The sequence below is a fragment of the Gopherus evgoodei genome, unplaced genomic scaffold, assembly GCF_007399415.2.
Source record: "Gopherus evgoodei ecotype Sinaloan lineage unplaced genomic scaffold, rGopEvg1_v1.p scaffold_52_arrow_ctg1, whole genome shotgun sequence".
NCBI classification, from domain to species: Eukaryota; Metazoa; Chordata; order Testudines; family Testudinidae; genus Gopherus; species Gopherus evgoodei.
Genome location: NW_022060073.1, coordinates 1,133,747 through 1,145,123, shown reverse-complemented (window position 1 = coordinate 1,145,123; position 11,377 = coordinate 1,133,747). Strand labels below are relative to the sequence as shown.

General features: G+C 65.4%; 1 protein-coding gene across 1 annotated transcript; it reads right to left on the bottom strand.

The window, feature by feature from the left end:
* Positions 1–7,565: 7,565 nt before the first annotated feature.
* Positions 7,566–11,173, bottom strand: LOC115643205 (fibroblast growth factor 18-like). Its single transcript, XM_030547077.1, is given in 4 exon segments — positions 7,566–8,099; positions 8,699–8,805; positions 10,684–11,007; positions 11,010–11,173. Coding segments are annotated over 4 exon segments (834 nt in total). The 5' UTR covers positions 11,152–11,173; the 3' UTR covers positions 7,566–7,838.
* Between the last annotated feature and the right edge of the window lie 204 nt (positions 11,174–11,377).

Genomic DNA, 11,377 nt, shown 5'->3' with positions numbered 1-11,377 from the left:
TGAGTCCGCCTGTCTACACACCCCCTAAAGGGACCCCAGCCCCAGACTCATCAGCAGTTCCCCAGCCCTCCCAGCTGGTTCTCAGTTTCCATACCCTGAGGAGGGATTTTCTTCATGACGCACTTGGCAGCGCTGTGTCTATCCTGAGCACATCGGGAGCAGAAGAATTACCCTTCCCCTCCCCCCGGGGGGGCTCAAAATGCTGAATTCTCCCTCGCCACAGCCAGAGGCCCGGCAGCCAATGGTGCTTTGCAGCTCAGCTGTTCTGTTGGGCTGGGGGGCGGTTTCCTCTCTGGTGCTCACCGTCGGGGGGGCTGTGCTGGCTGGCCCAGAGCTCACCGGCAGCCTCCCTCTCTGATCAGCTGGGAGTAACTCGGGGCACGTTCCTGCCGGTCTCTGAGCCGGACACAAAGTAGAATCGGGCTCCAACACTGAGTTCCTCTTACAATCTGAGCCAGGCCGGTGTGCTCCATCTGCTCAGCAGTCACTGGCTCTAGCCCGCGGAAGCTTACGCCCCAATAAATGTGTTAGTCTCTGAGGTGCCACAAGGAGGCCTGTTCTTTTTGTGGATACAGACGAATACAGCTGCCACTGTGAGACCTGCTCCCGGCTGGACAGCTCTCTGAAGCAGCCACTCCAGCTCCTGGGTATAGGTGGAAACCTTCTCACCCCTTCACTGTCGGGAACTAAGGACCTTACAGTAGCTGTCCCCAGAGCCCCCTACCCTCCCAAAGGTGCTCGAGGGCCACCAGGCAACTCTTCCCACCGACCCCAGGTTAGCGAGCTGCAGGGTGCGAATCACATCTAATGCTGGGCCCCCTACCAGACATTGTCGCTTTTCGGCAGCAGACACAGCCCCCTCCTGCAGCGACCCAACCCGGGCTCAGAGGTCACCACCCACGCAGGGAAAAAGGCTCCAGGCTTGCTCTGGCCGTCCTGCCCCACCAGCCGCGGTCCCAAGCTGCCTGCTCCCCGCTGCCGCGGCCTCTTGGCTGTGAGCTCTGCTGGCCAGTCTCGTAGTGACTGTGAGCTCTCAGCAGGGTCCCCCCACACCTCATTTCAGCTCTCTTTAAGCTCTTAAAATAGCAGAGGCTCCTAACAGACTGTTCAGCTCTCTGTGACCGGGAGGAACAGGTAAGCCAGCCGGGGAGCGTTCATACAGACCCTGCTCACATCAACAGAGCAGAACTGGGGCTGTGGAGTGACCCCCAGGCTCTGGGAACTGGGGCCTGGAGCGTCGGCACCGGGTCAGCCGCAGCCGCTGGCAGCCCAGCCTCTCCCAGCTTTGTCCCACCACATGCTGCTCCCCCCTGCAGAGCCCTACAGCCAGCCTGGCACACCTGGGTGGGGCCTGGAAACCAAGCCCCGCCTACAAGCCAAGCCCCGCCCACACACTGTGCCCACCAAGCCCTGCCCACAAGCCTAGCCCCGCCCACACGCTGTGCCCACCAAGCCCTGCCCACAAGCCTAGCCCCGCCCACACACTGTGTCCACCAAGCCCTGCCCACAAGCCAAGCCCCGCCCACACACTGTGCCCACCAAGCCCTGCCCACAAGCCTAGCCCCGCCCACACGCTGTGCCCACCAAGCCCTGCCTACAAGCCTAGCCCCGCCCACACGCTGTGCCCACCAAGCTCCGCCTACAAGCCAAGCCCTGCCCACACATTGTGCCCACCAAATCCTGTCCACAAGCCTAGCCTCGCCCACACGCTGTGCCCACCAAGCCCCGCTTACAAGCCTAGCCCTGCCCACACGCTGTGCCCACCAAGCCCCGCCTACAAGCCTAGCCCCGCCCACACGCTGTGCCCACCAAGCCCCGCCTACAAGCCAAGCCCTGCCCACACATTGTGCCCACCAAATCCTGTCCACAAGCCTAGCCTCGCCCACACGCTGTGCCCACCAAGCCCCGCTTACAAGCCTAGCCCTGCCCACACGCTGTGCCCACCAAGCCCCGCCTACAAGCCTAGCCCCGCCCACACGCTGTGCCCACCAAGCCCCGCCTACAAGCCAAGCCCTGCCCACACATTGTGCCCACCAAATCCTGTCCACAAGCCTAGCCCCGCCCACACGCTGTGCCCACCAAGCCCTGCCCACAAGCCTAGCCCCGCCCACACACTGTGCCCACCAAGCCCTGCCCACAAGCCTAGCCCCGCCCACACGCTGTGCCCACCAAGCCCTGCCCACAAGCCTAGCCCCGCCCACACACTGTGCCCACCAAGCCCTGCCCACAAGCCTAGCCCCGCCCACACACTGTGCCCACCAAGCCCTGCCCACAAGCCTAGCCCCGCCCACACGCTGTGCCCACCAAGCCCTGCCCACAAGCCTAGCCCCGCCCACACACTGTGCCCACCAAGCCCTGCCCACAAGCCTAGCCCTGCCCACACATTGTGCCCACCAAGCCCTGCCTACAAGCCTAGCCCCGCCCACACGCTGTGCCCACCAAGCCCTGCCCACAAGCCTAGCCCCGCCCACACGCTGTGCCCACCAAGCCCTGCCCACAAGGTGTCACGCACAACAGACAGAGGGTGTGCCCCCAGCTTCGGGGAAGTCTCTTATATGACGAAGTGGGGACGGTCTCAGTGTTTTCTCTGAATAGTGTGTGGGTGCCTCAGTTTCCCCTATGCAGTTCTTAGGTATCTAGGTAGTGGGATCAGGGGGTGTGATTGTTGCAGAGCCCTAGAGGGCAGGTGTGATGGTGTCTGCACAGAGAATGGCCGACACCCTGTCTCCTGCCAACTGATGGCCTGGGCCCCTCCCCTGCAAGGTGCCAACTGACGGTGTTGAGAACAAAGAGATCAGGCGACTTCCTGGCCTGGGAAAGGGACGAAGGCAGAAGAGGGGCTGGAGAGTTTCACTTTGGAGCTGGCAGGGGAAATGGAGGGGAGGCCAGACAGGCTCTGGCTTCCCCTGCCCCCCAGGATGGACCTGACTGAGGGGTCCTGTTGTCTGTACTGGCAAGACCTGTCTTGGACTGTGTCCCTGTCGTCTAAACAAACCCTCTGTGGTACTGGCTGGCTGAGAGACACGGGGAATCGCAGGAGGCCGGGGGTGCAGGGCCCTGACTCCCCCACACTCTGTGACACCTTAGACCTGGCCCCTGGGCCTACAGCCCCCTGCCCCCCCATGAGTCTCATGGAGCCAGATGCTGGGGGAGCCTGGCTCGCTCTGCAGGGTGAATGCCCCTCGCTCAGCACAGGCAGGGGGTGCAGCCAGATGGGGTTATTGGGTGACTGGAGCCAGCCTAGCCAGGCCTGGTCAGCCCAGAGCCCCCAGCCCCGTCCCTCAGAGCTTGCTCTGTCCCAGTTCAGCTGGGCACCGGAGCCCTCAGCAGCCCCCGGCCTTTGCCTTGAGCTGGTGTGGGGGCCACAGGGCTCAGTGGCTGGTGTCAAAAGCGCCATGATTGAATTCTCAACTCCACTGATCCTAGAGCTACGGCCCAGCCACCGGGAGCTGCTCACTCCAGCTGGCCCCAGCAGCACAGGCTGCCCCCCCACGACATTATTGATATAATCTGAGACCATATAGAACATGGTTGCAACCAAGGTCGTGTAAAAGCAGCAGAGAATCCTGTGGCACCTTATAGACTAACAGACGTTTTGGAGCATGAGCTTTCGTGGGTGAATACCCACTTCCTCAGATGCAGGTCCCGTAGTGGCATCAAATCTATGTAAAGGGGGTCATATAAGGTGTCTAAGACCAGGTTATGGGTTACTGGTTAGGATTATGCTGTCTGTATGTCTGTGTCATTTTGTAATTGAAGTTATGAGTATTGGCTCTATACTGTCTGTATTCTGTATTTGTGCTCTGCTTCTGGGTGACACCCCAGACAAGTTGGTGTTGGCTCTGCCTAGCCTGCTTGATGGCCCATTAAGGACCATCAGCTACACAAATGACCCATTGAGAGGAGGCAGATATGCCTTGTGACTCAGCAAAGTGCAGGGACTTGCCCATGCAGGGACTTGCCCACGTGACTGCAAACTCCATTTGGCTGTAATTTTCCACAGTAAGAACAAAGAGGTTCTTACACCTGGAAGTGTCTATATAAGGCTGATGCCTCATCTCCATCTGGTCTTCAATCCTGCTTCTTACCTCTGGAGGGACTTTGCTACAAACTGAAGCTCTGAACAAAGGACTGATAACCCATCCCAGTGGGGGATGTTCTCCAGAGACTTGATTTGAACCTGCAGTTTACTCCAACACTGCTACAAGCCTGAACTAAGAACTTTGCCATCACTGTATGTAATTGATTCCATTTAACCAATTCTAGCTCTCATCTCTACCTTTTTCCCTTTATGAATAAACCTTTAGATTTTAGATTCTAGAGGATTGGCAACAGCGTGATTTGTGGGTAAGATCTGATGTGTATATTGACCTGGGTCTGGGGCTTGGTCCTTTGGGATTGAGAGAACCATTTTCTTTTACTGGGGTGTTGGTTTTCATAAGCATTCATCCCAGGACGGGTGGCACTGGTGGTGATACTGGGAGACTGGTGTGTCTAAGGAAATTGCTTGTGTGACCTGTGGTTAGCCAGTGGGGTGAAACCAAAGTCCTCTTTGTTTGGCTGGTTTGGTTTGTCTTAGAGGTGGAAAACCCCCAGCCTGGGGCTGTGACTGCCCTGCTTGAAGCAATTGGTCCTGAATTGGCACTCTCAGTTGGGCCCCACCAGAACCGCATTGTCAAACCCCGCCCCCACACTGAGGCTGCCGCTCACGCTGGAAACTGAGGCACACACAGGCCTCATACAAACAGCACACATAATTCCCACATTGTGGCTCCCCCCCGCTCCCTCCCCACATGCTTGGCAGCAGCAGTGACATGGGGTTCACTGCTGGGCAGCTCCCCGTGCCCAGGCTGCAGTGCCAGGCTGTGGGCAGAGCACTGCATGCGTTACAGGGCCGGGTCAGTGTGGGCTCACTGGCAGAAGGGCATGGCCCGCCCTGGCCCCGGCAGCAGGCTAGGCTGGCCTGGGAGAACTGGGTGTGCAGGGGTGAGGGGGGGAGCTGCCCTGCGACCCCCAGGCGGGCTGAGCAGCTCCCAGGACACCAGCCGTGTGTCTGCGCCACGGCAGCCAGGCAAACATTCCAGCTCATTAGGATCAATTAGTGCTGAGTGAGCGCTGCAGGCCCCAGCCTGGTGCCAGGCCCACTCCCGAGGAGGGCGCCAGGGCTCATGCCAAGAAGCCCCTGGGCACTTGGCAGGCCTGGGTGCCTGCCCCCCTCCTTGGCCCCAGGCGGGCAGGGCAGATGGCAGCTGCTGCTCTGGCGCAGGCCCTGTGGCGAGGGCCGCTCCAGGGACCAAGCTGCCCATGGCCCCGCTGGGACGCTCTGGGGACTCGCACTGCTCCCTGCCGCTGGCCTTACAGGCCCAGGCCAGGGGCTGCTCCCCTCTCCCCCCATCTCCCCCTTGTCCAGTGGGAGCTCTGCCCCCTCAATGCAGCTCAATGCTGTGGGGAGCAGGACAAACGGGCAGGGGCCACCGTTGGGTGTGCCCAGAGAGCAGGGGATGCCCCTCCCCACCCCCCAATACCTGCCGTCCCCTAACCCACGTTTCCCTCCCAACCCGGCAAATCTCCCCCTCCCTGCCACACCCCACCCATAACTCCCCTGCCCCCACCCACTCCTCCAGCCTCTCCCCTCCCCACCAGGCAAACCTCCCCTGTTCCCACCCCTTCCATCTCCCCACTGCCCTGGGCTGGCCTAGCGAGCTCTGTGGGCAGGAGCCATGCCCAGCTGCCCCCCGGCCAGCCCAGCCCCTCCCCAGGTGCAGCAGACGCAAGGAGAGAGAAGCAGATGCCCAGGCCCAACACCCATGCTAAGCACGGCAATATTTAATTAAATTAACCCCACCAACTAGTCCTAGCAACAATAATTAACAGCAGCCTGGTGCCCTGTGCCTGCCCCTCTGGCAGGACGACACCAGCCCTTCTGTGAGGCAGCCCATGTGCCGCGTTTGGGGTGACCCACCTGCCATGGGCTGTGGGGCAGGGCCCAGCCCCCTGTGCAGTGTGTGGGGTGACCTGCCTGCCACGGGCTGTAGGGCACCACCTGGCCCCATGTGGCATGTGGGGTGAACCCGTCACGGGCTGTGGGGCAGGACCCAGCCCCCTGTGCGGCGTGTGGCGTGAACCCCTGTCCCGGGCTGTGGGGCAGGGCCCAGCCCCCTGTGCAGTGTGTGGGGTGACCTGCCTGCCATGGGCTGTAGGGCACCACCTGGCCCCATGTGGCATGTGGGGTGAACCCCTGTCACAGGCTGTGGGGCAGGACCCAGCCCCCTGTGTGGCATGTGGGGTGAACCCCTGTCACGGGCTGTGGGGCAGGACACGGCCCCCTGTGCGGCGTGTTGGGTGAACCCCTGTCACGAGCTGTGGGGCAGGACCCAGCCCCCTGTGCGGCGTGTGGGGTGACCCCCTGTCACGGGCTGTGGGGCAGGACACGGCCCCCTGTGTGGCGTGTGGGGTGACCCACCTGCCATGGGCTGTGGGGCAGGGCCCAGCCCCCTGTGCAGTGTGTGGGGTGACCTGCCTGCCACGGGCTGTAGGGCACCACCTGGCCTCATGTGGCATGTGGGGTGAACCCGTCACGGGCTGTGGGGCAGGACCCAGCCCCCTGTGTGGCATGTGGGGTGAACCCCTGTCACGGGCTGTGGGGCAGGAGCCGGCCCCCTGTGCGGCGTTTTGGGTGAACCCCTGTCACGAGCTGTGGGACAGGACCCGGCCCCCTGTGCGGCGTGTGGGGTGACCCCCTGTCACGGGCTGTGGGGCAGGACCTGGCCCCCTGTGTGGCGTGTCGGGTGAACCCCTGTCACGGGCTGTGGGGCAGGACCCGGCCCCCTGTGCGGCGTGTGGGGTGACCCCCCTGCCACGGGCTGTGGGGCAGGACCCGGCCCCCTGTGTGGCATGTGGGGTGAACCCCTGTCACGGGCTGTGGGGCAGGACCCGGCCCCCTGTGCGGCGTGTCGGGTGAACCCCTGTCACGAGCTGTGGGACAGGACCCAGCCCCCTGTGCGGCATGTGGGGTGACCCCCTGTCACGGGCTGTAGGGCAGGACCTGGCCCCCTGTGCGGCGTGTCGGGTGAACCCCTGTCACGGGCTGTGGGGCAGGACCCGGCCCCCTGTGCGGAGTGTGGGGTGACCCCCCTGCCACGGGCTGTGGGGCAGGACCCGGCCCCCTGTGTGGCATGTGGGATGACCCCCTGTCACGGGCTGTGGGGCAGGACCCGGCCCCCTGTGCGGCGTGTGGGGTGACCCCCTGTCACGGGCTGTGGGGCAGGGCCTGGCCCCCTGTGTGGCGTGTTGGGTGAACCCCTGTCACGGGCTGTGGGGCAGGACCCGGCCCCCTGTGCGGCGTGTGGGGTGAACCCCTGTCACGGGCTGTGGGGCAGGACCCGGCCCCCTGTGCGGAGTGTGGGGTGAACCCCTGTCCCGGGCTGTGGGGCAGGACCCGGCCCCCTGTGTGGCGTGTGGGGTGACCCCCCTGCCACGGGCTGTGGGGCAGGACCCGGCCCCCTGTGTGGCGTGTGGAGTGACCCCCCTGTCCCGGGCTGTGGGGCAGGACCTGGCCCCCTGTGTGGCGTGTGGGGTGACCCCCCTGCCACGGGCTGTGGGGCAGCACTGCCCAGCCCATGCCCTGCGCTGTGGGACCACACACACTCCTCCTCCCGTGTCCGGCCCATGGGACCGGCATTCCCAGCATGCACCGCTTCGCTTGCCGGCATGTGGGGCAGCGCCTGTGTCCCGGCCCCATGGCGTGGCTGAAGCAGAACTGCATGCTGGGAGCCCGTCTCCTCGCCGTGCTGAGCTGGGCATGGCCTGGGGGCACTGCTGGGCACGGGCCCCTACCTCTAGGGCCCTGGGGCCCACTTAGTCCGCGGGGTGAGGGCGGTGAAGCGGAACGGGCTCTGCCCCCCGCCCCCGGTGCCCTTGGGGGGCCTCTTCATGAAGTGCCCTTCGCGCTGGGTCCGGGGGGTGTGCGGCCCCCGCTGTGCCCGCCCCTGGCGGGTGAAACCCAGGTACCAGCCCCGGTGCCGGGCCGACAGGAAGGCCGTGTAGTTGTTCTCCAGGACTTCTTCTACGAAGACGCAGCCCTGGCTCCGCCCGTCCAGCTGGGGGGAAGAGAGAGACTCAGGCAGGTGGGGGGCGGGGGCACTGGCAGGCATGGGGGGCCGTGAGGATGCAGAAGGGCAGGGATGTGAGATGCAGGTGGGATTGGGGGTGAGGGGATGTGGGACACAGGAAGGGGGCAGGGAGCACAGGCAGGGGTGCTGTGGGTGAGGGGGCAGGCTGGGGGGCGCAGGCGGGTGGGGGTGTTGGGGGCCACAGGCGGGGGGACACCAGCAGACGTCACCGTCAGGCCACAGCGCATAGCAGAAGCAGGGCCCAGCCTAGGCCTGGCAGGCGGCTTGGTCATTGTGACCCCCCCCAGGACAGGCTGCCAGGCCGGGCCAGCCCCCCAGTGAGCTTGGCTGCCCCCATGGCCCTGGCCCAGCCGGCTCTGGGGAGGGGCTGGGGACCTCGCTGGCCGCCCCCTCACCTGGGCAGGGGCTGGGCGTGTCCCCAGGTGGCTCAGGGGTGCAGGGCCTGGCCCCCACTGCTGGGAGGAGCAGGAAGGGACCGGGGCAGCCTGGGGGTGCTGGGGAGCCCTGGAGGGATGGGGCATTGTGCCTCCTGGAGAGGGCAGGCCTGGCACAGGGCAGCCCCATACCTTGCCCAGCACCTTCCCCCTCCTGTCCATGCAGACGTAGTAGCCGGTCTCCTTGCCCTTGATGCGAACGTGGCTCCCAAAGGTGTCGCTCTCCACGGCCAGCAGCGCTGCAAGGAGCCAGGCGCAGGAGTTAGGAGTGACTGAGATTGGGCGGGGGGGCAGAGATGAATGAGCCTGGAGCGTCCCAGCCTGGCACAAATCCAGGCAAAACTGGGGCTAGCATTGTGGAGGGGCTGCGGGTCGGGAGTGAGGGGCACCGGCAGAGCAGAGGGGAGCCCAGGGCTGGGCTAGCAGGGGCTGCGGGTCAGGAGCGAGGGGCACCGGCAGGGCTGGGGGGAGCCCAGGGCTGGGCTGTAAGGGCTGTGGGTTGGGAGTGAGGGGCACCGGCAGAGCTGGGAGGCAGTGCTGTGCTAGCAGGGGCTGCGGGTCAGGAGTGAGGGGCACTGGCAGAGCTGGGGGGCAGGGCTGTGCTAGCAGGGGCTGCGGGTCAGGAGTGAGGGGCAGTGGCAGAGCTGGGGGGCAGGGCTGTGCTAGCAGGGGCTGCGGGTCAGGAGCAAGGGGCACTGGCAGAGCTGGGGGGAGCCCAAGGCTGGGCTAGCAGAGGCTGTGGGTTGGGAGTGAGGGGCACCGGCAAAAGTGGGGGGCAGGGCTGGGCTAGCAGGGGCTGTGGGTCAGGAGTGAGGGGCACTGGCAGAGCTGGGGGGAGCCCAGGGCTGGGCTAGCAGGGGCTGCGGGTTGGGAGTGAGGGGCACTGGCAGAGCTGGGGGGCAGGGCTGTGCTAGCAGGGGCTGCGGGTCAGGAGTGAGGGGCAGTGGCAGAGCTGGGGGGCAGGGCTGTGCTAGCAGGGGCTGCGGGTCAGGAGTCAGCGGCACTGGCAGAGCTGGGGGGAGCCCTGGGTTGGACTAGCAGAGGCTGCGGGTCGGGAGTGAGGGGCACCGGCAGAGCTGGGAGAGCCCTGGGCTGGGCTAGCAGGGGCTGCGGGTCAGGAGTGAGGGGCAGTGGCAGAGCTGGGGGGAGCCCAGGGCTGTGCTAGCAGGGGCTGCGGGTCACGAGTGAGCAGCACTGGCAGAGCTGGGGGGAGCCCTGGGCTGGGCTAGCAGAGGCTGCGGGTCAGGAGTGAGTGGCACTGGCAGAGCTGGGGGAGCCCTGGGCTGGGCTAGCAGGGGCTGCGGGTCAGGAGTGAGTGGCACTGGCAGAGCTGGGGGAGCCCTGGGCTGGGCTAGCAGGGGCTGTGGGTCAGGAGTGAGGGGCAGTGGCAGAGCTGGGGAGCCCTGGGCTGGGCTAGCAGGGGCTGCGGATCAGGAGTGAGGGGCACCGGCAGAGCTGGGGGGAGCTGGCTGCCTGCTCACAGGGCCCCGTTACTCTGTGCTTGCTCCAGCAGAGCAAGTCTCCGGGTGCCAGACTCCTGCTGAGCCCTGGTGCAGTTCCCGGGGGCTCGGGCTTCAGGGTGGGTGCAGCGTGGCCCAGGCCGGAAGGTCGTGCAGCTCCCTGCTGGCGTGCGAGCTGCATGGCTGGGATACTCGGCATTCCTGGGCCCCTGCCAGGATGGCCTGGGAAGCCGGTGGGGCCGGCTGGTTTGCAGGATAAGGAGCTGTGTTATCAGGTGTTTACTGGGCAGTTGGTGGGCGCAGCCGCCCGCCGCTCTCCAGCAGCTGCCCGCGGTGGTGCAGACGGGCGCAGCCCGAGCGGGAGGGCACGGCTGGAATCTGCCTCCTGCCCTAAGAGCCACAGCTTCCGGCCGCCTGTGGGGGTGGGTGGGGAGGATCGCCAGCTCCAGAGGGGAGCAGGGGCATGGGCCCGGGCTGGGTTCACTGGCACCCCTGGGCTGGGGCAATGGTGGCTGTAGAACTAGGGGGCGCCGGCCAACGGAGCCCTCCTGAGCAGCCTCCAATGTAGGGCAGAGCCGAGCTCCCCTGCTCCAGGGGAGCTCTGGGGGTAGGACACATGGTGCAGCCCCCTCCCCCGAGGTCCCCCCAGGCCCGCACCGTATTTGTTGCCGTCCTCCCCATTGGCACGGACCCGCTTGCCCAGGACCTGCAGGTGCCCGCTGCTGCTGCGGCTGTACAGCTGGTAGACACGGACGTGCCGGCGGCTCACCTCGTCCAGGTGCTGTGTGCGGTTCTCCACGTAGAGGCGGAAGTCGGCCGCTGTCTGGTGAGACTCCTGCAGGGAAAGGCAGGCCTGGCTCCCCACTGCGGCTCTGGGGGTCAGGCCCCTCTGGAGGAGGGCTGGAGCATGCTGAGCCCCTCGCAGCATGAGGAGACGAAGGGCAGATGTTGGCCAGGCCCGTAGCCTGTGTGCCCAGGGAGCCACGGGAGGGCCCTCCCAGCCAGGGACCTACCCAGCCCCAAACAGGTCTCTGTCCCCTCCTCCCAGGCAGTGTCTTTCCCTAGGGCCCTGCCCGAAGGGGGCCCCCATCCGTTCCGGAGCAGGCCCATTGGCACATGCTCCATTTCCTGCCCCTCCTGCAGACCGGCCACCCGGGATGCCAGGCCCGGGGAGTTCCTCTGGGACCCTGGTGTGGGGACTGGGACACTGGCCCAGCCGGGCCCAGGAACTGTCTGACTCCAGCCGCTGCCCTGGCCTCTCTACCCAGCCATTTTGCTCTGACTCTGGCCCCGTTCGCCTGGCATGGTCAAGGCGGCCCCGCGTCCACTCGCCAAGTGCCGGGGTCTGTCT